Source organism: Equus caballus, chromosome 11 (assembly GCF_041296265.1).
Source record: "Equus caballus isolate H_3958 breed thoroughbred chromosome 11, TB-T2T, whole genome shotgun sequence".
NCBI classification, from domain to species: Eukaryota; Metazoa; Chordata; class Mammalia; order Perissodactyla; family Equidae; genus Equus; species Equus caballus.
The window spans coordinates 6,053,147-6,077,897 of NC_091694.1; the positions used below are offsets into that span (position 1 = coordinate 6,053,147).

General features: G+C 44.9%; 1 protein-coding gene across 1 annotated transcript in view; it reads left to right on the top strand.

The window, feature by feature from the left end:
* Positions 1-21,224, top strand: part of SRP68 (signal recognition particle 68) — a 33,626-nt gene extending 12,402 nt beyond the window's left edge. Inside the window, exons 8-16 of the mRNA XM_023651987.2 lie at positions 753-893; positions 9,200-9,298; positions 11,671-11,735; positions 14,997-15,153; positions 16,069-16,163; positions 17,202-17,331; positions 19,027-19,102; positions 19,545-19,597; positions 20,069-21,224. Of these exons, the coding sequence (XP_023507755.1) occupies positions 753-893; positions 9,200-9,298; positions 11,671-11,735; positions 14,997-15,153; positions 16,069-16,163; positions 17,202-17,331; positions 19,027-19,102; positions 19,545-19,597; positions 20,069-20,296 (1,044 nt within the window). The 3' untranslated portion in view covers positions 20,297-21,224. The remainder of the gene's footprint in view (positions 1-752; positions 894-9,199; positions 9,299-11,670; positions 11,736-14,996; positions 15,154-16,068; positions 16,164-17,201; positions 17,332-19,026; positions 19,103-19,544; positions 19,598-20,068) is intronic.
* Positions 21,225-24,751: the final 3,527 nt, after the last annotated feature.

Below are 24,751 nucleotides of genomic sequence, written 5' to 3' on the forward strand. Positions count from 1 at the left end.
TTTTGATGGCTGCGTAGTACTCCGTTGAAGTCTGCTTTATTTGACCACTTGACTATTGTTGATTAAGTGGGAAACAGTATTACCGTGAATACCTATGTCCCCAGTTTTTGTACACATTCTTACACATTCTTAGTTATTTCTTTAGGATAAATTCCTGAAAGTGAAATTGAATGTTTGAAAGCTTTTGATACATATTGATAAATATCTTTAAGTTTCTAGTGATTTACATTTCTGCCTGTGGTGTATACGGATATGCATTTCTCCTTACAGCCTTACCAAAACTTGGTGGTGTTCTTTTTAATCTTCTATTATATTCTTTTAATATTTGAGTTTCCATAAGCTAAGATATATGATACCAAGGAGGAATTTAAATATGTTTGTATATGCTCTACTTTATAAAGTATAATATGTTGGATATAAAAAGACAAGTAATAGTTTTCAGTTGTTTTCACCTCAGTCCCCACAAAGCTTTAACTTTTCTTTGTGTGTGTGAGGAAGATTGGCCCTGAGCTAACATCCATTGCCAGTCTTCCTCTTTTTGTTTGAGGAAGATTGTCGCTGAGCTAACATCCGTGCCCATCTTTCTCTATTTTATGTGGCATGCTGCCACAGCGTGGCTTGACGAACGGTGTGAGGTCCCTGCCCGGGATCCAAACCCATGAGCCCCGGGCCACTGAAGCAAAGCGTGCAAGCCTAACCACAATGCCACCAGGCCAGCCCCAAAGCCTTAACTTTTTAAAACTGCTTTCCAGGCATTGATCACTCAGACTCGAGCCAAACAGGCAGCTACCATGAGTGAAGTGGAGTGGAGAGGGAGGACGGTCCCAGTGAAGATAGACAAAGTGAGGATCTTTTTACTGGGGTTGGCTGATAATGAAGCAGCCATTGCCCAGGTAAGGAGAAGCACCTGTTATGCTCTCTTCTGTGTGTGTCTCAAGCTTGTCCTTGTGTGTTTAACATGTAGTATTTTGTTAGTGTTCATTGCTCACAAAACGAAAATTTATTTTGCTGTTGTTTGGGATTTGGTAACAGTCTCAAGAGGCACTCTGTTGAATAAAATTATTTTAAAAGCTGAGTTTATAGAGGAGGTTTCACGGTTAGAGGGCAGAGAAATTGACAGTGGTAGTCATCAGCATAAAAATGGGAGCAATAAGAGGCTGGCTTGACAGAAGGGATCATGTTTGGTGCGGCAGCTTAGCTGTCATGTCTGTCATGTCTCTCTGACCTGTTGTCCTAACCTTCTGGCCCTAAAGGGGCTGCCTCTTGTTCCTGGGCCTTTTAAGGAGAACGAAGCTAAGCCAGAATATCTTGTTTTATGTGTGGTGTATATATAATATTCATGCAAAGCTGTACTATTTGATGCTGCTTACCGACATAATTGTTAATTGTATTTGTGGGTGTGAACAACCAAATGAGTTCCAAAAGATGACAGATCCTAGCGATCTTGGTTTGCGCAAAGTAGACAGTGATTAAGGCACTATTTCTAGAGCTCCTCCTCCATATGAGGCAAAGAGCATCTAAAAAAAAAAAAGACAATGCTGCCAACTGTGTCTGCAGCCTCACCAGGGACCAGTGGTGTTTCATGAGACTTTATAGTAAGCTATTGCACCTTGAATAATTTGGATGTAGGGGTGTTTGTTAGTTGTGCTGATAAATTGTTTTAAGCATCCAAACTTTTCAGTGACTTGTTCCAAAATAGCTATTTTGGGTTGGGGGCAGCTTTGAACTATGGAAGAATTCTTTGTATCTTTGTGTTGCATATTGCCCCTCTCATTTCCCTTTTATTTGCTTGAAGGATAGAAGACTAGAACGATACCACAAAGTTGATTTTTTTTCCTTAAACTGAAAGACTGAGAAACTTTTTGAGAGCATTTCATTGGCACTATTTTATGGCAGTATCTCTTTTGGACTAGGGCTCTGGTGGCAACCATTTAGATCATGCGATTGGGTTAATTCTTTTGTTTTAAAGTGATACATGCTGAAAGAACTGCCATTAGTGACAATGGGGCAGGAATTCTGGCTAGAACAGGGGTAGGGGGAGGCCCATAGGGGCAAATTAAATGGGGGCTCCTTAGGAATGGGGCCACAGACATATATCAGATAAAGGACAAGAAAAGCTAACATTTATTAATTTAAAAAAATTATTCAGCTTAAAGTTTAAAACATGTAAATGATGTTTTTAAGAGCTCAATCTATAGTCCTGCTTCCTGTGCATCTTCATTCATGTTGCATTGTAGTAAAAGGAGAAGAAATTATTTCCTTTTAGTCTTTTTCATAGTCATAAGATACGTATTTTTTTACTTGTTAGAATTATACTGATATCTGATTTTGTATCCTGTTTTTATTAACATGTTGTAAGGATTTTTTGTGTTCTTACAAATCATTTCACAATATTTTTTAAATACTTTGGGATCACCTAGACAGAGACACCACAGAGATGGGCAAAGGGAGGTAATGATCCTCCTTAATGTCCTGGATACACTGCTTAATGCTTTAATGTGTTTATCTTTTTAACTCTATGGGGTGAATGATACTCTCATTTTACAGATGGGAAAACTGGTCTCAGAGAGACTATATAACTTGCCCACAGCCATATGCTGATAGAAAGGAATACTTGCATTTAAAACCATGCCCTTTTGACTCCAAAGCTCGTGTTCCTTGAACTTTTCACATGCCCTGTTAGATTCATCAGGAAGGCTAGTAACAGGATCATTTTATTTGGCTTTGAAGAATAGCTAAATGTAATTTCACTTAACAAAGTACATAAGCAGCGTCCTGGGCCGCAGGTAAAGACTGAATAAGTAGACCCTTAATTGAAACAAATAGTCTTTGGCGGGGGAGTCATCTCCAGTTCAGGATGTAATCAACAATCAGGGAAAGGGGAGTTTCCCACGTGAGAGAAGATACAGGAATGTTTTATCTGAATTTATCTTTCTCTTTACACATAATTAGAGAATAAAAACCTATTTTGGGGAGGTCTTTTTGCCTTAGTCATAAAAGAATTTAGTTTGTGCTAAATTAAACCAAAAACATTGTACAACTGCCCGTGAAGCCATTGCTTTTAAAACTGAAGATCACTTCAATCGTGTGATGACCAGTTGAGCTTTGTGCACGTTTGTGAAAGGATTACTCTTCAACTTGAATTTTAGTATAGTTGGAGGATCGACTTCTGGATCTCCAGGTCATAGCCACCCGTTCTAAAGCAGTTCAAGAGTGGCCAAAATCTTGATGACGTTGGCAAGAAAGGACAGCGACATTATTCCACCCTTTAATAGATGAAAAAGGAGATACTCAAAGTCTGTCTCTCAACACAGCTGCTGCTAGTTCTGCGTTTGCACCTCATCTTCAGTGTGCATGTTTATGTGGTTAAATACGTTCTGTTTAATATCCATCTTCAATACACACAAAAACAGTCGGTGGAACTTCGTAAATGCTGTTTAATCAAAGCAGTCTCTCATTGGACGTTTGCATTCTAGACAGTTTGCAAGTACTATAAACAATGATATAATGAATCTTTGGTGGATTTTCCCATATTTTGGATTACTGTTATAGAATAAATTGCCTAAAGTGAGAATACCATATAGATTTAAAATATATGTTTAACCTCTTTTCTGATTAAATAGAGTTATTTAAATTAAGAATTTTCAATCTTGGGTTAATGGAGAAGATGTTTATTTTAAAGCTTTTGTTTATTATTAAGCACCGGCCCAAAAAAGTGAAGTGGAGGGAGAGCAAAAGAATCTGACTGTATTTGACAGTTTGGGTTTTTTCTCACATGCTGTGTTTTGTTACGGTATTTAAGGTCTTTATCAAGATGAAAACAGTCCTTCAATAAGCAGCTCCTTGCAGTGTAAAAGCTCAGTAATGAAGGTGATGCGTTTTTGTGTGGTGGTAGCGTTTTCTAAAGCTCTCCAGCATCCCTTTAAGCCCATTATCTCTATGTGTTACTTACATTGCTTCAGTTGTTAAATGTAAAAACTTACAAGTGCTCCTACGCTCAAGAGTCACAGCCCTTGCCATGGACATGTTTTATGCAGATCCATGGAGGGTTCATTCAAGATTTTATGTTGAAGGTAAGTCAGGATCAGTATCTGAGGTTTCCTGCCCCAGCTACCGAAGACTTCTAGACTTCTATTGCTAAATGTAGTTGCTCCTCAGTCACATTGGGTCATTAGGAAACCTAACATAAGGCTTTTCCTGACCCAGTAAAAAATTATGATGTACAGGTACACTAGGAATGTTGTATGAGTTTTTAATTGCTGTTCCACAAGATACCATGGAGTGTTTGAAGAGTGTATGAAATCATGGGGTTGGAAGACACCATATGAGGACAGTTTCAGATATTTCCATTTAGAAAGATAAAGGCTTGAAGGGGGAAGAATATTTGAAGCCTGTTAGCATAGTGAATTACATTGATAAATTTTCAGTGTTAAACAATCCTTGCATATCTGGGATAACCACACTTGGTTATGGTATATTGTACTGTTCATATATTGCTGCATTTGATTTGTTAATGCTTTGAGAATTTTGCATCTATTTTCATGGGGAAAAGTGGCCTATAATTTTCCTTTCTCCTAATGTCTTTTTCAGGGTTACACACATCTCATAAAACAAGTTTGGAGAGGTTTCTTTCAGTTTTCTGAAAGAGTTTATGTAATGTTGGTATTTTTTCCCCTTAAATATTTGTTATAATTCACCAGTGAAACCATAGGGCCTGGAGTTTTCTTTCTAGGAAGGTTTTTAAAATTATTTTTGCTCATTTTAAACAAATATAGTTTCTTTACAAGTTAGAGGTCTATTCAGATTTCCTATTTCTTTTTTTTTGTTTGTTTTTAAAGATTTTATTTTTTTTTCCTTTTTCTCCCCAAAGCCTCCCAGTACGTAGTTGTATATTCTTCGTTGTGGGTCCTTCTAGTTGTGGCATGTGGGACGCTGCCTCAGTGTGGTTTGATGAGCAGTGCCATGTCTGCGCCCAGGATTCAAACCAACGAAACACTGGGCTGCCTGCAGTGGAGCGCGCCAACTTAACCACTCGGCCACGGGGCCAGCCCCTAGATTTCCTATTTCATTTGTGTCAGTTTGGATGTGTTTTAATTTTAAAAGGAATGTATTAATTTCATGTGAGTTGTTGAATTTATTGACATGGAGTTTATAATATTCCCTTATTTTAATGTTTGTAGAGTCTGTAGTGTTATCTCCTGTTAAATGCCAGGTTAATGTGCTAGTTCTGGTGAATACGGTTATCTGTTGTTTTAAGGGTCTTACAATACATTGGGATCACTTGAGTATCAGACACCTTTAAATAATGTGATAGATCAAACAAAATGTGTATTAATCCCAGAGAATCTGGTAAGATTTTAACATTAAAAAGAGTTTTAAGTGTCTGATGTCCTATATTACACATATGCCAAATCAAGCCAGTAAAATAATTTAAGTACTCTGTCAAGTAAAGTTTAGTTAAGTCTTAGATGTCTTTAAATTCTTAGATTAAATGTCTATTGAACTGAATGAACCATGGGTTATTAAATATGGAAAATGTCCTTTGGCCATTTGAGGTTAATCTCAAGAAGAACCACTTGCTCCTTGGTGCCACTGGCAGATTCTTTGGCTGGATATAACATAGGCCTGACCTACCTTGCCGGTTCTCATTATTTTGTTGAGTTGTTCTCTGCCATGGAAACCAAGAACTATGCCTTAGAAACAGGACTTTTAATTTCGGTGCCTCTTAGCCCAGCTAATATTGGTATTTGCCACCCTCTAGGAACTGGAATGCAAGAATTTGATAGCCCCAGCTTATTGCTTGCTTGCAGAGGTTTTTATGACATTTAAATACTAAAACAGTAGTTTACTGAAAAACATGGAAGAAATGATTCAGGGAGATAAAATATTAGACTACAAAGACTGGAGCTGAGAATCAGCTGCCAGAATCCAGGTGCAAAGTTCATAGTCTCGTTAGCCGAACTTTACTAAGTCTTCACGTCTTTAACATTGTCTGTCTTTGTAATTTATTTCTATTTTGCTTTATTGATACTTGATCACACCTGAATTGTCTCTGGTGGTTGCATTGTAAGGGTATTGTTAGCTCTTTTTGTAGGGGAGGGCAGGTTTAAAATGTATGCAGGTTTGATAATTCTTATCCTCAAGTTATATTTTAAAGTTTGAGTGGAAGGGAGACCATTTATCCTTTTCTTTGAAAAAACAATCTATTCTTTTTTTTTTAATTGCTTTTTCTCCCCAAATCCCCCCAGTACATAGTTGTATATTTTAGTTGTGGGTCCTTCTAGTAGTGGCATGTGGGATGCCACCTCAACATGGCCTGATGAGCAGTGCCATGTCCGCACCCAGGATCCGAACTGGTGAAACCCTGGGCGGCCGAAGCAGAGCATGGGAACTTAAGCACTTGGCCACGGGGCTGGCCCCCAAAAAAATCTCTTCTGAAGTGAGGTTTGGATCCTTCTTTACTAGATTCCATGTGTTTTTTCCTAGACCTCAGTGGGCCGAGTGAGGCTTGGTGCCCATCCCCTTGGTTCTCCTACGGGTGTGGTGGAGAACGTGGTCAGACTTGCCTTGTGTGTCTCTCAGTCGCACCGCTGCCTTCCTGCAGTTTTTGTAGACAAGTGAAAACAATCTGGGAACTCTGTTTTTCATAATAGGGGTCTCTACCTGAGGACACACACAGCTCATTTTCCTCTGTACCAGTCAGTAGAAAGCACATCCTGGAGTGTTGGAAGTGTTAGAAAAATTGATCTAGAATTTCTTTATTTATTCATCAGGATTGAGTAACACATTGCTTCTAGGTTTATGAATTCTCTCTGTCATAGGCACACCTGGGGAAAAGGTCCAGGCAGACCACGAATCCTTCTGCAGAGAGTTTGTGCTTGTGTGGAGGCGCACGTTCTTGGTGGCACAGTGGCAGACTTGGGAGGTCTGCACGTCGACACTGAGGAATTCTGCCTCTATGAAAGAGGTGTTTCTTGTTCCGTTGTCCTTTCAGGATTATCTTGTCCACCAAGATAGGTTTATAGAATAAGAGCGTAAGAAGCAAGCGGGTTTCAGGTTTCCCGTTTGGAGCCATTTTGCCTGGCCCAGGGGGCATCATGAGAAGTTCTGCTCCAGAGTTGCGTGGTCTTAGAATCACTGTGCAGTGTGGGCATCATAAAAAAAACACAGCCAACTGAAGTCCTCCCCTTCAGTCAGGCTTTTTCCTTCATTGTGGTTTAGGACTTTTGTAAAATTTCCAGTGGAACTTAGAATTTTGCAGGAGCAGTGGGAAAGTCTGCTTATGCAGACGTTTCCTTATTCAAAAGGAACATATCTGGCAGTAAAGAGGTTTAGCATTTTAGCATCATTTTATGTTTTTCATTTGAGCCATACCCTCCCTACAGTAAAGGAGACAGAGCCTGTGTAGCTGGTAAAACCAAGTTTGCTCTTTTCTTACTTCTACACCCATTGCCCCAACTGCTGAACCCCACCCATCTTAAAAAGGGCCCTAACCACTGAGCCCCACCCATCTTAAAAAGGGTGTTGGTGGCATATTTGCTGGATCGCATGGCATCGGAACTGGCGTGGGAGTTCATCCTGCCTGCTACTGCTGTGGCTCTGGTGCATGTCTGTCCTGTCCACGATCTCATTCCAGTTGTTAACTGCTGTACAGCTGCCTCGTTCCACAGGATTAGGACTTTGAAAAATTTAGCCAGTGAGTTTGATTAAATGAGTATAAAGCATCTTGCTAACTCGAGGTGCCTAACAGTGGTTAGTGTGAAGTGTGTTTCTCTAGAGCTGCACTGGCCAGTCCAGCAGGCGCTTGAACACGTACGGCTGTTTAAACTTGAATGAATTAAAATTTCAAGTGCATGGTAGCCACATGTAGCTGACGACTGCCGTGTTGGAGAGTGCAGATACAGGGCGTTTGTATCACTGCAGAAAAGTCTGTTGGACATGCTGCTCTGGGTTTCAGTGAGTTTATGGTGGCATGTTTCCCTTTGTGGATTTACAGAATGACTGTGCCCCCGATTCATTCCTAAGTTAGTGAACAACAAGAAAGTCAAGTAACTTATAAATAGAAAAGTGTATTTGATTTATATTGGGTAATTTACAAGGAAGTTTTTCACACTGGGAACTAGGGAAAACACAAGAGTTCTTAAGAGAAGAAAAGGTATTTTTTTAAGCCCCTACCACCCACCTCTTGAAGGAGTGGGCAGTACTGGGTTTTCTTTTGGGCTTTCTTAGAGGTCAGTGGAATGTTAAGAGAACATATTGGACGTTAGTTTCTGTGGAAAGTCAAACATAATAATGGAATGTTGATGTTTTAATGTCACAGTGGGTCTGCCAGTAACACAAGTTCGTCTCCTTTCTGCCTTTCATCCATTCCCACCTGCTCAGTCAGATTCTTTAGAGTGATAATGTGGTTTGGCAGGTATTCAGTTAATGAATCACTTTTTCTCTTATCCCAGCTGGCTAACAGAGGGGTGACGCCCTGTCCTTGTAAAGACTGTCATCAAGTGCTTGTCAACCTTGTCTGCCCAAAAATGTCCTCAGCATAGCCATGTGGAATATCCAAGTGGAGAATTTCTGTGGTGAAGAAAACCTCTATGATATTTAGGAGAAATCTATTTTTGATTGGGTGTTGATTAAAACAATGTTGCTCATGTGCTTGGACCTAAAAAATTCCGTGTATTCAAGTCTGTTGGGTGCATTTGTAAGGGTAATTCTGCTGACATACAGAAGAGCTGAAGATAGTTTGTTCTGGAGAGAAAAAGGAAAAGAAACTTCTGCTCTGCCGTCCTTCGGTGTGAGGCAAATCTAGTCTGTAAGGGCCCTCTAGGGATGCAGGTGCAGGTGTTGAGCAGAGGTAGAAGGTTGGAGGAAAGTAGTAGAAAGTTCTATGATAGGAAAAGATTTCAGGCATCTGTTGCCTGACAGCTTCAGATCAGTCATACAGATACTTTTTCAGTATGTTCCTGTTATACATGTGTATATATAAAATCCCCATTTCCATATGACTACTGAATAAGACTGTAAGAAAAATCTTGTGTGGTGGAGAATGGTAACAATTGGAATGATTTCTGATTTGGGGTGGTTTTTGATTGGATATTTGTGTTCACGTGTAATGGGGGGAGGCAGAGCGCTGTTCTGCTCTCATCCCGTCAGAATACTATGGCTCACTCAAAATCTGCTACTGCATTCTGCCTTTGTTTAGGCTGAAAGTGAAGAAACCAAGGAGCGTCTGTTTGAATCCATGCTCAGCGAGTGTCGGGACGCCATCCAGGCGGTTCGGGAAGAGCTCAAGCCAGATCAGGTAGGACTGTCAGCTGAGCCACTGGCTCTTGCTCTGGGCTGAGGCCCTCCTCAGTCTGCGTGTCTCCTTCTCAGGTGGGGTCCCAGTGGTCTGAGTGCATTAACTCTTAGTCACTGGGTTTTTTTAGGTGTGGCGACTGGCTAACAAATAACAAAAGCCTCTGGCCGCCATCAAGTTGAGAAATCATTTTCTCTATCCTGTTCCTCCTAATGGTTTCATATATTAACTGTTAAGCCTTTGGTCTCAAATTCATGTCTCCAGGTGGACTTCTCCTGTGCTCCCTTTTTCTAATAACGTCACTGATTCATTCAGGCCTCTAGGCTGAAAACCTCAGAGCCATTTTTGTCTCTTTATTCTCTATCACCAAAAACCCTATTTATTCTCCCTTTGTAATTGCTCTTGCCCCTTGTCCATTCCTCCTGTTTCTAATTAGCCCTTTTTCTTATGCCTAAACCACTACAAAGGTCTCCTGGCTGCTTTTCCTACCTTGGTCTCGCTTCACTTCTCCAAGCCTTCCTTGCCAGAAGCAAATTGAATCTTTCTAGATCCCATCTCACTGTCTAATTATGACAAGCCCAGGGATTCCACTAAGTCTAGGGCAATGGTCTCCCAACTTTTAGGATAATGCACCTCATAAGTAAAATTGAGCATGCACCTCTGCTATGTTTATTTGTAAATAATATACCTTATTTAACTGATTTGTAATATATAAAACGCATTAAAATAAAATTTTTAGGAATGAGGTAAATAGAAATAGAAGTTCTAGTTTTCTTCTTACACCCACACTCGTTGGGTTGTGTGCACCCTGCTTTAGAGACCACTGGTCTGGCAGATGCAGTTCAGACTCCTTGAGCTGTGCACGCACACGCCTTCCCCCGTCGGTTTCCAGCCTCCATTTCCAGCGCTGTGCTTCCCTGCTTCCCTCTGAGGCCTCTGCCTCAACCTGTTGTACTCACCGTCCTAATATGCCTGTGCTCCCTCAGTGCATTCCTCACACTGTTCTCCTTCCACTCCTCACACCTGGCTCATCCTCCCTCCTCCTTTTCACCAATCCACACCCCACCTGTTCTTCACGGTCCAGCTCATAGCTCACCGTCTCTGAGAAGCCTGCCTGCATCCTCCTAGCCCACAAGGGTATCTCCCTTTTCTGAATATCTCATACTTGCAGCTGTAATTTTTATTTGATAGTTAAGTATTGCCTTTTAATATTTTGTATGTTGTTTTATATTTACTTTTTCATTATATTTCCTCAAGATTGTAAGCACCTTAAAAGCAACTATATATTTTTTTCAGCATCTGCCACAGTAGTTTGAGTATAAAATGTTCAATAAATATTTGTTAGGCTGTAGTCACCTGTTTCCTTTTCCCGTTAAGCGGCTTTTGTTTATTACACTTCCCATCCTCCTCTTAACAGGGGCGCACAGAGCCCCAGCCTCCATCATTCACCTTGAATTCACAGCAGTTGCCGGGACACCTCACAGAATGAAATGAATGTGGTGATACCAAGATGTATTCATTTCCTAGTGCTGCTGTAACATTACTACAAACTTCGTGGCTTAAAACAACACACATTTATTATCTTACAGCTCTGTATGTTGGAAGTCTAAAATGGGTTCTCGGGGCTGCGTTCCTTGCAGCCTTGGAAGCTCTGGGGGAACCTAGAGGAGAATCCATTTCCAGATTCCAGATAATGCGTTTTCTGGCTTCTGGAGGCCACCTACATTTCTTGGCTCCTGGCTCCTTCATCTTCAAAGCCAGCAGCTAGCATCTTTTCTCCTCTCTGACCTTGCATCAGTCCCAGTATCTTCTCTATATCACTGACCCTCCTGCCTCTCTCTTCTGAGGAGCCTGTGAGTACATTGGGCCCCTCCTGGATAATCCAGGCTAATCAGAAGATCCTTAATTCATCACCTCTGCAGGGGCTCTTCTACCATGTGAGGTAACATCTTCACAGGTTCCAGAGTTAGGATATGGACATCTTTGGGGGCCGTTATTCAGCCAGGCACAAAATGTAGGAGCTGACAGCACAAGGGGCTGAACTTGGATCTAAGGCACAGACCTGATAAGGGAGCAGTGAACCGTGGAATGTCTGCTGTTCATGCTGCGGGTCTGGACACTGGGAGTAGTGGTCAGGAAGCCTTACTGGCCATTACTCTGAATTCTCTTACTCAAGTCCAGTTTTTAGATGCCGGTGGCAACTGAGCAACCCTGTTGCTAGAATATCCAGTAGATCTTTCATATTTGAGGGCCCCTAACTTATTAGAGTCTATGCACGTGTTCCAGGGCACACTGGGGACCATACCACTAAAGGCAGTGGTCAGAGCCAAGGATTGGATCAGTTGTTTTAGCTTTACCTTTTTCACTTTCTGCAGAAACAGAGAGATTACACCCTTGAAGGGGAGTCGGGGAAGGTATCTAATCTTCAATACTTGCACAGGTAAGGGGGTAATTTTTTACTCTTTCACATTGTGAAATACATCATTGGGAAAAAAAGAGTGTGTTTAGTGTTTGTGTATGTTTTAATTTATAATTTAATATGTAATAAATAATACTAATATATCTTTGTACATTTTATGAGTGTATATACTGCATTTGTGATTATTAGAATTATTATTCTAATTATTATTCTAGTTATTAGAATAATAATTCTAATATATATATAATTGAAAATTTGTATACGGTTTAAGAACTGGAATGCAACCAATAACTTTGAAACTCCCTGTGGCCCCACCCTGGTCGATTCCTCCCCCTCTTCTACAGCTCACCACTCCTTGTTGTGCCAAGCTCCTAAAGTTCTCCTCCTCTGTGTTCTCACTTACATTGTACCTTCCACATTTAAGTTCAGTATCAACTCAAGTTTAATTCCATCTGGAGTTTATTTTTGAGTCAGGTAAAGCTCTGCTTCACCTTTTTCCATGAGGATGATGGATTGTTCCAGTGCTCTGTCCTTTCTCTGCTGGTGTGCACTGCCAGCTCCATCAGGCATCCATTCTGTTTTCTCCTTGCCTGCTCTTTTTCTGGACTCTCTTCTGCTCCGCTGATTATTCGTCTGTCCTTACACCAGCCAGCACAGTGAATTACTACAGCTGTGCCGTAAGTCTGGGCATCTGGCAGAGCAGCTCCCCCCACCAGCTTTCTCCTCAGCCAGCACAGTGAATTACTGCAGCTGTGCCGTAAGTCTGGGCATCTGGCAGAGCAGTTCCCCCCCACCAGCTTTCTCCTCAGGTGTATCTTGACTGTTTTTGTCCCTTTGCTCTTTCATATACATTTTTAAATTACCTTGCCAAGTTTAGGTTTTTTTTTAAAGGTGGATTATTTTGTTTCACAGAAGAAAGGAGGAAGGAAGAGTGACATTTTTGGAACTTCCTGGGAAGAAATAAAATTACTTGGGAAGGAAAACTCCTCTTCTTATCTGATTTTTTTTTCCGTGTGACCTTGAAATTTTAATTTCTTAGTTACTACTAGTAACTTTTTAGTGAACCTGGCAATATTTTCAGCCACCCCCCTACCCCCTCCCTTCTTTATAAAAACAAAACCACAAGAACTCCTCTCCCCCTACCTTAATCTCCATTCTTAGGGAATTTGGTATTACAGGAATGTCAAATTGACTGCCAGATGACTCAGATGCGTGGGATATCAGCAAGAATGGCACTTAGATGTCCTGTGTTTCAACAAGCCTCTGAGAAAGATGAGGCTCTGGGAATTTAAGAGACGAGCTCGTAGTTAGTAGCCACACGGAGTCAGTCAGGAGCTATCCAGCTCTGTAGCCTTGAAAAGACCCCGAGGGCTTCAGCAAGGCTCGGGAAGCTTTCAATCCGTGAAGCCCCCATGCCCTTGGATCCGTTCTCCCGCTTCAGATCTGGCTAGTATCACGATCATGGATTTCAGTTAGGATTTCAAGGCCAGCTTTGGGGTAAATTGAAGTTAGGAATCAGGTAACTCTTGTATTTTAATAAAACTTTGTAAAGATGTATCTAAATTCCTCTGCCACTCTGTGAATAATGATTACTTTGTTTCGAGAGTCTGATTTTTCCGCAAAGCTTTAAGAAAATCCATCTCTTGACCTTCTCTCTCATTTCTCCGAAGCAGGCACTTTTAATTCTTTTTAAACAAATTCTTTTGTTATTTACATTGATGTCTCTAGATGACGTGTCTGTTGCTACTTCTTGATTTGAGGATTTAAGTATTTTATACCACTTTCCACTGTAGCCCTCCACTCCCACTCTACACCCTGACCCCTCTTGACCTCCCATCCGACTCTTATATGGGCTTTCTCATTTTTGTTGCTGTTTTAATTTTTGAGAGCTTGTTCGTTTTCTTTTTGAATATTATTATTTTTTTTTTTTTTGAGGAAGATTAGCCCTGAGCTAACATCTGTGCCCATCTTCCTCTATTTTAGGTGTGGGATGCGTGCCACAGCATGGCTTGATAAGCAGTGCATAGGTCCGCACCCGGGATCCAAACTGGTGAATCCAGGCCACCAAAGCAGAGCACATGACTTAACTACTGTGCCACCGGGCCAGCCCCTGAATATTATTTTTTGAATATAGCATCTCCTAATTTCATGACCACAGAGTCTTCCTTTATCTTTCTGAGGTTCTTTATAATAGTTTTCCGAAGTTTTCTTCTCCTTGCAAAGTCTGGTTGTTCCAACTTGCTTTTTTTTCCCCTTTTCAGTTTTGGCCTCTTCATCTTGTTAGATATTTTCCTTAAATGTCTGGTGATCCTTAGTCATCCACTTCTGTTAAAGATAATGTGGCTTGTCTGGTGGGAGCTCTACAGACATGTGTGGAGCTCATCACTTCTGGGCTTCCCTGTAGGCGTTCTGACTCTGGCCGTCCACAAAGGACCCCAACTCCAAAAACTTGAATTTTTTTCTTGGGCTGGTCAGATCCCTGGAATACACCAGGCTGCTCTTGTTCTGGAAGCTGAGTAGGAGAGGGTGGGGCAGCTAGGTCAGCACTCAGAACTTGACAGTCCCTTAATCCCCATGTTCATTATGAAGCCTCCAACCTCAGCTATGCCTGTGTCCCCCATCCCTAGGCTCTGTCCTCTCCCAAGGATGCTCCAGCCTTCTGTCAGAGTAAGATGGGGATCTGGAGGCCTACACCCTTCTTAAACAGACTTTTAAATAGTTGCCATCTTTGTATTCCCACATATTAAAGGAACTTTCCAGGTGGTATAGCTAAAAGGAGCAGGCATCATGCATAGTCTCCCATATACATGTTTAATATGCACAACCATCCAAAGAGACTGTCCCTCAGTATTTTCTGAGAAGAGAAGGTCACCAGATGAGTAGGAGGAGCTGTCAGGCAAGCATTCTGTCCTTACACTGTGGGCCAGGCAGTTAACTAGTCCTTGTTCCAGGAACTAGCTTCCCATCCATGAATCATCTTAAGGACTAGCAATGTCCTCTGAAATTAGTAGCTCTGTGGCTCTTAAATAGAAATAGGATGTAATTCAAGCTAAAATCAAATTTTGTCTTGAAGTCTCATACTGGTCCCCTGCAAATTTGCCAGTGGACAGCAGCCAGAATGGAGGGCCCCTTGAACTTGAGGCCCTAGCCAGCTGGCCCTGCTGCACGACGTGCCCTCACCCCCACACTTGCCCTAGGTCAGTCCCAACCTGTGGTCCAGTGCACTTCCCAGAACATCAGCTTCCCTGAGCATAACCTGAGCTGACATGTGGTACATTCCAGCTACCTGACCTACATCAAGCTGTCAACAGCAATCAAGCGTAATGAGAACATGGCTAAAGGTCTCCAGAAAGCTCTGCTGCAGCCGCAGCCAGAAGATGATGGCAAGCGCTCCCCCCGGCCCCAGGACCTGATCCGGCTCTATGACATCATTCTACAGGTGACTCTCGAGGATGGGAAAGCAAGGGCCTGTCCTTTGCATGTGTTGGATACAGAATGACTTAACTTTGCATAGCGAAAGGGCTGTGACAACCAGGAGCTGCTAGTGTCTTGGTAAAAGACAGAGGTCTTGTTCTTGTACTAGTTCAGCGGCCTGTGAACCCGCCATTCAGATGTGTGGATATGTAGAGACTAGTAAGCCCACAGGCATTCACTGAGCACTTCACCTGCGTGTGAGACTCTCCTGCGTGCTGTGGAGCATCCTGAGACCTGAGGCCACCCTGTCTCAGCCCACTGGGAGTTTGTCAGTGAGAAAGATTGTGAGAGAAATGCACATAAACAGGGGGTCTTTCTAGATGTCAGATGAGTGGGCTACTCTGAAATGAAAGCTCAGAGCTGGAGAGATCCCCTCTAGCTGAGGTGGTTCAAGAAGGAGGTGAGATGTGAGCTGAGTTGTAAAGGACAAGTAAGCTTTCCGTATCAGAGAGGGAGTTAGAGGTGACACCAGGTGTGGCTGCTGCCAAGTCACTTGTCACAGACTTTTCCTCATTATTTCAAGCCAAGGCTCTTCTTTTCACCCTTGTCTGTTGTTACAAAGTCTTCTGTTAAAAACTCAGTTTGGGGCTGGCCCCACGGCCAAGTGGTTAAAGTTCGCACACTCCACTTCGGTGGCCTGGGCTTATGGGTTCGGATCCCTGGCGCGGACCTGCTCCACTCGTCAGCCATACTGTGGAAGCTTCCCACATACAAAATAGAGGAAGGTTGGCACAGATATTAGCTCAGGGCTGATTTTCCTCAAGCAAAAAAAGAGGAAGGTTAGCAGTGGATGTTAGCTCAGAGCAAATCTCCCTCACCAAAAGAAACCTCAGTCTGAGGCCTCTTGTTCATGAGTTTTCTTGTTGCATCTGTTGTGCAGAATCTAGTGGAATTGCTCCAGCTTCCTGGCTTAGAGGAGGACAAAGCCTTCCAGAAGGAGATAGGTCTCAAGACCCTGGTGTACAAGGCTTACAGGTAAGGTCCTATGGGCGGATGGACTTTCCTCTGCCGCCCGGTGGGTCTGTAAGCCTTGGGAGCATATCCTGTCCCCTGGAAGATTGGGTTGCTGGCTCTGTGAGTACCTTGCCCATGATGAGAGATGATCCACTCAGCATGTGCAAGGGAAAGCTCTGCTGAAGGTGTGGCCGGGCGTTTCCAGTGTACCTTCTCTGCTCTTTGGGTAGGTCGGGGGAGCCGGAGAGCACGCACAGTAAATGTCTTCTCCCTCCACTCCCCGCCCTCCTCCCAGGGAAAAGGGACAAGTGTTGGAAAAGGTGTTAACTAACAGAACCAGAGCCAAACCTGAACTGAACCAGGAGAAAGCTAAACCTCTCCATTTTATAAAGGAATCATGTTATTTATAACTTGGAAGTGGGCTGTGTAGCAAAATGGGGGTCTAGACAAAACGGCAAAGTAGAGTCGTGTGTTCTTACCCTTCCTTTTCTGGCCCTCACAGCCCAGCGCGCTCTGGCTCTGTGGGGTGTCTGGTCTTCGCTCACCGTGCCCTCCTCCTGGCTCCTGTGGGCCCTCTGTCTTGTCAAGAGCCAGTAGTGCTCAGGCTCTGTTGATCTCAGGGGAGTAGTTTCCATGAGAAAGCGATTTCTTGGATTTGGTTTTTGAAAAAAGGATGAGCAGAGAGAGAACGATTGTGACGTGGATGTGTGGGCCGTCGTGGGTGGGATTTATGTTTGAGCCAAGCAACATTCCTCCTTCCTGCCTGGCCCCAGTTCTCCCCATGCACCTTTTGGGAACTGCGCCTTCTTTGCAGAGTCAGCCAGTAGGTAAAAGACAGTGGGTCAGTGTTGGAACTACAGTATCATCTCTGACGGCAGGCAGAGTCTGCAGGTTAACCAGGCAAAGCTGGACATTGAGGATGTTGAGGTCGCCCTGCAGTGATCCTGAGGTTAAGAAACCTGTTTCCAAATTTAAAATTCAGTCTAAACTGCAAAGAAAGCCTTGGTCTTGGGTAATGGTTGCTTGAGACTACTCTGGCTCTTTTGCCTTCTCCATCAGGTGTTTTTTCATTGCCCAGTCCTATGTGTTGGTGAAGAAGTGGAGTGAGGCCCTGGTCCTGTATGACAGAGTCCTGAAGTATGCAAATGAAGTAAGTTCTGATGCTGGACCCTTCAGGAACAGCTTAAAGGTGAGTCGTTGGCCTCTCCTTGTTTCCAAGCCCTGGGAAGTTGTGCACTGAGGCTCTGGAGGGGCTGTGGCTCCTCTGAAGCTGGTCCCGCCTGGTTGGCCATGGGACATGGTATGTCCCTAAGTCCCAGGGAGCTGCACGCTGTCTAACTCAACGGCCACGTTCCAGGGCTGAGGAGGATTTAGGTACTAAGCCTCTTTGAACCATTCCTCTGGCTAAAAAATCCTGAAGTTCTGTTCTCAGACTCAGCTACATGTTGAAATCGCCTGGGAAGATTTTTAAAGATGGATGTCTGCGTTCCACCCCCAGAGATTCTGTTCTAATTGATGTGGGGTCTGGAAAGGGCATTGCAGTTTTTTAAAGCCCCTCAATGATTCTAATATGCAGCCAAGTTGAGAAGCCTTTCCGAACAGAGTGTGCCTGGACCAGCGGCAGCAGCGTCTGGGAGTTTGCTAGAAAGGCAGACTCTCAGGCCCCACCCCAGGCCTACTGAGTCAAAATCAGCATTTTAGCAAGACCCCCAGGCAATGTGGGTATACGTCAAAGCTTTAGATCATGCTGATCTAAAATGTTCGGTAGTTTGGTTTATTTCACTGACTGTCAGACTGACTTTTTAAGCTTGTGGGCTGTTGTGATGCAGAGATTCTTAAAGCACTGGCTGGTCCACAGAATCCGTGTGTGTTTTGTGAGTGGAGACTGTTTAGAGAAGCGCACTAAGGTTGCTGTGACTGACGGAGTCACAAGCCAGTGTGTGAGAGCTGCTGCTGTTAGCGCTCTTCCCGTTGGCTCGGAACAGCACTGTGCTCTGGTTGAAGGATAAACTTGGTTGCTGCCTTGAAGAGCTGGTGGTTTTGTTGTAGCCACAAGACTTGCGTGAGGAGCCACCTGTGAATACAAAGAAGAGGTGCTGGAGCAGAGGCAGAGAGACGGGAAGGAGAGGAGGGGTGTGGGCGCAGGGTGGATACCCAGTCTGGCGGCAGCAGGGTGGTGGGGTGTCGTCGGGATGTGGCAGCAGCCCAGTGTAGACACTTCATCTCAGGAGAGAGCAGAGGCAGTTTACAAATGCCCATCCGACCTAATGTGCTGGATGATTTTTGGGAGAAATGTCAGAAAATAGAGGTGTGAGGGATTCAGCAGCATCTAGACCTTATCAGATCATTCTGAATTTTGCCAAGTAAGAGACTGAGGCAAGAGAACTGCATCGCCGTCATAGAATGGGTGGGACGCAGTGGGTAAGGGCGTAGGCCCTGAAGGCACATGGCCTGGTTCTGTCCCAGCTCTGTGGCCCTCGGGAGTGTGACTTTGGGCACGTTATTTGGCCTCTCTATGCTTCAGTCTTCTCATCTGTGAAACGGGTACAGACTACCTCAGGATTACGGCGAAGATGGACACAGCAATTGTGTGGACTGCTCAGAGCAATGCCTGGCCATTATGCAGTTAGTGTATGATCAATTTATTTATTATTATTATCATTATCATCGCTACTATCTAAAGGCATTATTCCTTAAGCCATGGCATCGCTTTTCCCATTTGAAACAGGCTAGTTTTGTTTGTTTGTTTAGTAGGGAGAACCATTTAAAAAGTCTAAAATCCTGTGAAAATGCCAGTGGGACCACTCAGCTTGATTAGGTTAGTTTGGTGTGCTGCTCTGGCCTGGCCCCAGCTCTTGAGTATGCGTTTTCCGAATCGTTACAGGACCTGCCTGACATGCAAGAGCTCATCACGCAAGTGAGGTCGGAAAAGTGCTCTCTGCAGGCAGCGGCCATCCTTGGTGAGCCCCCTGCTGCTTTTGCTGCTTGTATTCCCAAACTTCCCTTTACTTCTGTTCCTCTTCTCTCCTACCCCCTACACTACTGTTTTAAGATTGAAAGGGGTTGTTTGGGTTAATCTGTAAGAGTTTTATTTTTCCCTGCCATTGCTTCTGCCACATTGCAGCATCAGATTGTGTGGAAGGATTTAGAGGGGCACTGTTGTACTGTGCCTGCTCCCACACGGCCGTGCTGGCTTCCCTGTGTGGACAGCATTGGTCTGGGGTTTACCGCCTGTTTATCTGCACTACTTCCCAGCAGAGTGTGGACCCAGGAGGGAGCGGGCTACTTTCCCTCCATGCTGGCTGCCTTTGCTCTTGGGATTTAGAAGCCATACATGTGATGGGTGTCATTTGCGTAGTGTATTACGTTCCTGCTCTTACTGAATCCCTGTGAAACTTTCAGATGCAAGTGACTCCCACCAGACAGAGACTTCCTCCCAAGTCAAGGACAATAAGGTAAGTCTGGGCTGTGGCTTTTCAGGAATACAGAGTAGGACCCATAACTCACTAGGCATGTGTACTCATTTGTAGAACAGAGGACCCTTAATTTCTAAGGAAACACCCTACTTCCCTCTCTTTTACTCAGACCTGAAAGCTGCCTGTATAAAGTTTGTTAGGTGTCATCTAGATGACAAATAAGGAGGTTAGGAACCTGTTGCTATGCAGAGTGTCACAGCTGGCTAGGAGCTCTGACTTCAGCGTCTAACAGGCCCATGCCCTAATCCCAGCCCACCCGCCTCTTAACCTCTCTAGGTTTCAGTGACTCTCAACTATAAAATGGGGGCATGACAGCACTGCATCACAGGAGGTTTGTGGGATTGAGTGAGGCAGCACATGCAGGCTCTGAACTGGGCACTCAGCGCATGGTGCATATTCCACTCATGGTCTGTGATTAACGCCTGGCTTCCTCCCTTTGATTGATTGCAGCCTCTGGTTGAACGGTTTGAGACATTCTGCCTGGACCCTTCCCTTGTCACCAAGCAAGCCAACCTCGTGCACTTCCCGCCAGGATTCCAGCCCATCCCTTGCAAGCCTTTATTCTTTGACCTGGCCCTCAACCATGTGGCTTTCCCACCCCTTGAGGACAAGTTGGAGCAGAAGACCAAGAGTGGCCTCACTGGATACATCAAGGGCATCTTTGGATTCAGGAGCTAACCAGGCTCTTCCTTGGGGGCAGGGGGCGATCCTGACTCGTAGTCTATATTGTGAGAAAACCCCAGCAAGTTCCATGATAGTAAATGCAGGTCTGCGTTGGCTCAGGGCGGAAGTGTAACATCCTCAGCCCTGCGTCCCTATGTCTCGTGTGTTTGTGCCCTCACATTCTTAACCAGGGTGCTAGAAGGGCGCCCTGGCATCTGGGAGATGTGTGCGGGGTCCCTTTGTCCGTACCTCCTGGGGGAGGGGCCACTGCCATCTGGTCCCGTGTGAACTGCGACTGATTACCTTTGGTCAGTCATGTGTTTTGGGGGTCCACACCAGCCACAGATGGGGGCTCGGAATGTTTTGTCATGTTTCTTCAGTACCATGGATTTGCAATGAAGTCATCCTTGTTGTGAGCATCCAGACTCCCTTGAAAAGTTTGTCTGTGACTAGGAGACATTGGCAATGCCACCCCAGAGTTACAGTCAGCCTTATTCCCCTCCACTTCCAAGTGAAAGTTAAGAAGTTTCAGAACAAGCAAAGAGCTCTATTTTTAGAAGAAATATGTTACACTCAGAAATGATGAAAACAAATCTTATATTAAAAGGCAAAGATGCTGGAAACTGTGCCCATTTTTTTACATGCTCTCATTCGCCTGGTCCCAGTTCTCTTTGGGGACCTTGTTGCATGATCCTGTCATGTCAAGTGTATCCTGAATTCTTGGCAATGCGGGTATGTCTGAAGCCAAATAAGGGAGTGTTAGAGGCGCTGTTTCTAAAGAGTTTCCAATCTGTAGTTTTTAGATACCATTATATTTTAATGAGTTTCCTTCCTTACCCCTTTACTTTTTCCTTAGTGCCCTTTTTTATTTCTATTATAGCATCAATGATAAGTCACAAAAGCAATGTAAGAAAGCAAGGAATAAAAGTGATTTTAAACATGAGATGTACCTGAAACCTCTGAATCCCTTTGGAAAGGGAAACTCACTTGTCCCACAGGAAAGAAAATCCCCCTTGGGAAATGCGGCTTACGTGTGGTTCGGACATGGAGCTGACTAGACCGGCCTGAAGAGAAGTTGAATGGTTAAAGATCTGAGAACATTATTTCAAGATGGAATCTTGCTGTGGGCACGATGGTGCCTGTTGTTTTCCCAATGAATTGCAGAAAGGGATTGCCGGAGGTTGAAAGAGGGTGGGAGGAAGATAAATCAGACTGCTTTCTTAGAATGGAATATTGTCAAGGACTCAAGATAGAGGGATGTGATCTCTTCTCCTCCCGGGATTTGCTTTGGGTCAAATAGCCTCAGGAAATGGAGATATATATATTTTTTTAATTAAAAGTTTCATGTCTATGCCATACAATTTAGAGGTATCCTCCCTCCCTCCCTCCCTCTGAAGACATAGCATAGATGATCTTGGGTGAGGTCCTGGATTTTGGTCCCAAAGGCTCAGGTAGTGTCCCTAACAGGCTGCGGGAGCACTGAGGGCCTTCATCCTTTTCCTTGCCCACCCCCAGCTCCCCAGTGGACTCTGCAGCACGAGGGCTGTGATTCTGGTTCTGCGTCTCTCACCTTGGTCTTGTGCTAACCTGGCTACAGCCACAGCTGCGCTGTCCTCCAGCGCCAAGAACCCAGTTCAAGGCCCCACCACGCGGGCTGTCCTCCAGCCTGCCTGTGCCAGTATCTGTGGCACTGCGGAGATGAGGCAGGGGCTGGAGAAGCTCCTTCTGTCCTCAGACGCACAGCCCTCCCAGCTCCTCCTGCACTCTTACTAGAGTCCTGGCATCAGTGGGGAGCTGGAGGCCGGAATCAGTCATTTGATTGCACCTTTTCTAAGCTTTTTCTTTCTTGTGGTAACTCTAGAGATTCCCTTCCTCTTGATGTCCTTGCTGGCTCAGCTCTAAGGAGGAGTGCTGTTGTCAGCCAGTGAGGCCCTGACAAGGTAGGTTTAATGTTAAAATCACGTATTTACATAAGAAGACAGACCTGGCAGGCCCGAGGTCTCCGGTTAGCTCACACATCCCGTTGCTAGGATCCCTGTACATTAAATAAGCTGTGTCAGTGGGAGCCACAGCACCAAAAGCAGGACCCCCTCCTGTCTAGCGGCCCCGGGAAGTGCCTCAGAATCAGGCCCTGGGCTGCTCAGGTGGCGCACTTGGCTAGATGGATTCACAGAAGGAAACTTAGAGGCCACACGGTCCATTGTTCCCAAGGAGCAGGAAATGCAGTGAGGTCTCAAGGGGGAGGAGAGGTTGTGGACGCCGCTGTACGCGCAGTGCTCTTCACTGCTGTTTGGCTCCTGTCCCCCCCCCAGGATGGGCTCTGGTACGTGGGCAGGTTTTGACCCCTGTGGAAAGCCTGTCTCCCCAGATCCAGAGAGCAGCAGGAAAGCTCAATTCAGTCTGTATTTTTAAAACATGCTTGAGGGCTGCTGTGTTAATGGTTTTTATTTTCTTCTCTGTTGAGTGGTGATAGTCTTGATCTGCAGAAACTAGAGGTGAAAAGCTCGCTGTAGTTATCAGGATAATGCTGAACATCAGAGTGAAAGGACAATTTGGCCAAGTTTGTCCACCTTTAACCCTGTTGGTTTTCTTTAGAAAAAAGAGCGTGAGGCAGCTGGGGCTGGACGGGCCCTTTACTTCTCAGTCTCCTGGATTTTCCCGTTTTCATATGCATTGTTTTAATGTACTGTCTCTCTCCAAGTGAGAATTCTTGGATTCTCTGTTTAAAATGAAGCACTGCTGGGCTTGGTTCTATCTCCTTCACCTGGTGGCAACCTGAGCCTTTCACCATGGCTGTGACGTGACAGCATGGGATGCAGTGCGCCCCTGCACCCACAATGGCCCTGGACCATCGCCAGTCTTTCCTCCTCAAAGCTGGGGCAATGGCTTCGCCCCCTCTAGGAGAGGAACTTTGACTCCGGGGACTTCGAGGTCGGGGCTGTGCTCTGCCTGTTCACTGTCATCACTGTGGCAATGCTGATTTTTCACACACTGGCATCATTAATTACACACAAAAGAATTCCAAACAGCACATTGCTGTCTGCAGCCTTGCAAAGCTTGGAACCTTCAGAGGTCTAGAAAAATGTCCAAAGATAGCAAAAGTATGTGTTGGTTCTAATTTTTTTTTTAAAGACACTTGTTGCTCCGGAGGAGATGGAAACCAGATTTAGCTGTAAAACGTATCGATGTTCCAAAGCAAAGAGATAAATTGGAAACTGCCTGCATCCTGACTACACCAAATGGAAGAATCTAGCCTGTCGATCTGTTAGAGGTTAGAGACACTGTGCACGTGGGTGCAGGGGCGCGGGCGGGAGAACACGAGAGCAGACACAGGCCCTGGCTGCCATGGGTCTGCCCTCCGTTCAAACACCACCTGGCACAGGAAGGGCTCTGCAAGTGTAAGCTAGTGGTATTAATAGTTGGTACAGGTTAAAGAAAGTATCATCTTAAATGAATACAGACAGAATATTTGTGGGAACCGTTGACCTTTTCAAGCTGTTCAGGGACTGCGATCTAAGGCTCAGGTTTGGTTTGGTTTAGTTTTGGTTTTTGCTTTGGGGCACCATGGCAGCTCTCTCAGAGGCCGTCTGTCTGATGAGCTGCTCAGTGCCGGCGGGGGAGACCCGCAGGGAAGTCCGAGGCCGGCGAGGCCCTGCTTTCCTCCGTGCCCGCCAGGCGTGGTGATTTTAATTGCTTCTCTGCAGTCTCTGTTTTCAGCGGATGGTTTTGTTCCCCTCCATTTACTGCAACTGTGTGTCGTCATGTTCAGTCTGTGGTTGAATGACTGCCCAGCACTTGGAAAGGAACCACCTCCTTTCTGTTAGGCAGAACTTTCCCAGGGATCTTCCGGCAAGAGGCGAAGCAGTTAGGACAGGCAGGTAACCGGTCCCTGAAAGCTGGTCCTGTCAGTTAACGTGGCCTCATCCACGGAATGGAGGGGTGTGAGTGGGTGAAGGCCTGGCCACCCAACACCCCCCACCGGCCCAAGAAGAATCTCAAGGTGGGGCGAGCTGAAGCCCAGGGTCCAGTGAGCATGTGGACAGATCTCTGATGCTTGTGGGTCTGTGACCCTGCAAAAGCTGTTTACCCTCCGAGCAGGTGTCTGCACCTGCAAAACAGAGATATCTGTTTCTCTAACTTACTGGGGGAAAGAAAATGTGCAGAGGGCTTAGTACCTCTTAGCCCTTAGTACTGTAGCACTTGACAATATGAATTCCCCTCCCTTTGCTCCCCCGTGGATGGGAGCTGGCGTTGGAACACCACGCTTCTCCCTCCTCTGCCACCCATAGGCCCCATTCACACCCGAGCCCTGTCCTGGCCCCGACCTGAGGCCTTGGGGGAAGAGCTCCTGCCTAGCTAGGACTGAGAATCCATGGAAAAGTCTCTTCTGCTCCCCACTGGAGCCTGACGGGAGGTTCCCCAGGGAAGGTCTGAGCCCAGGGTCCAGGGAGTGAGGGCTGCTGTGCGCTG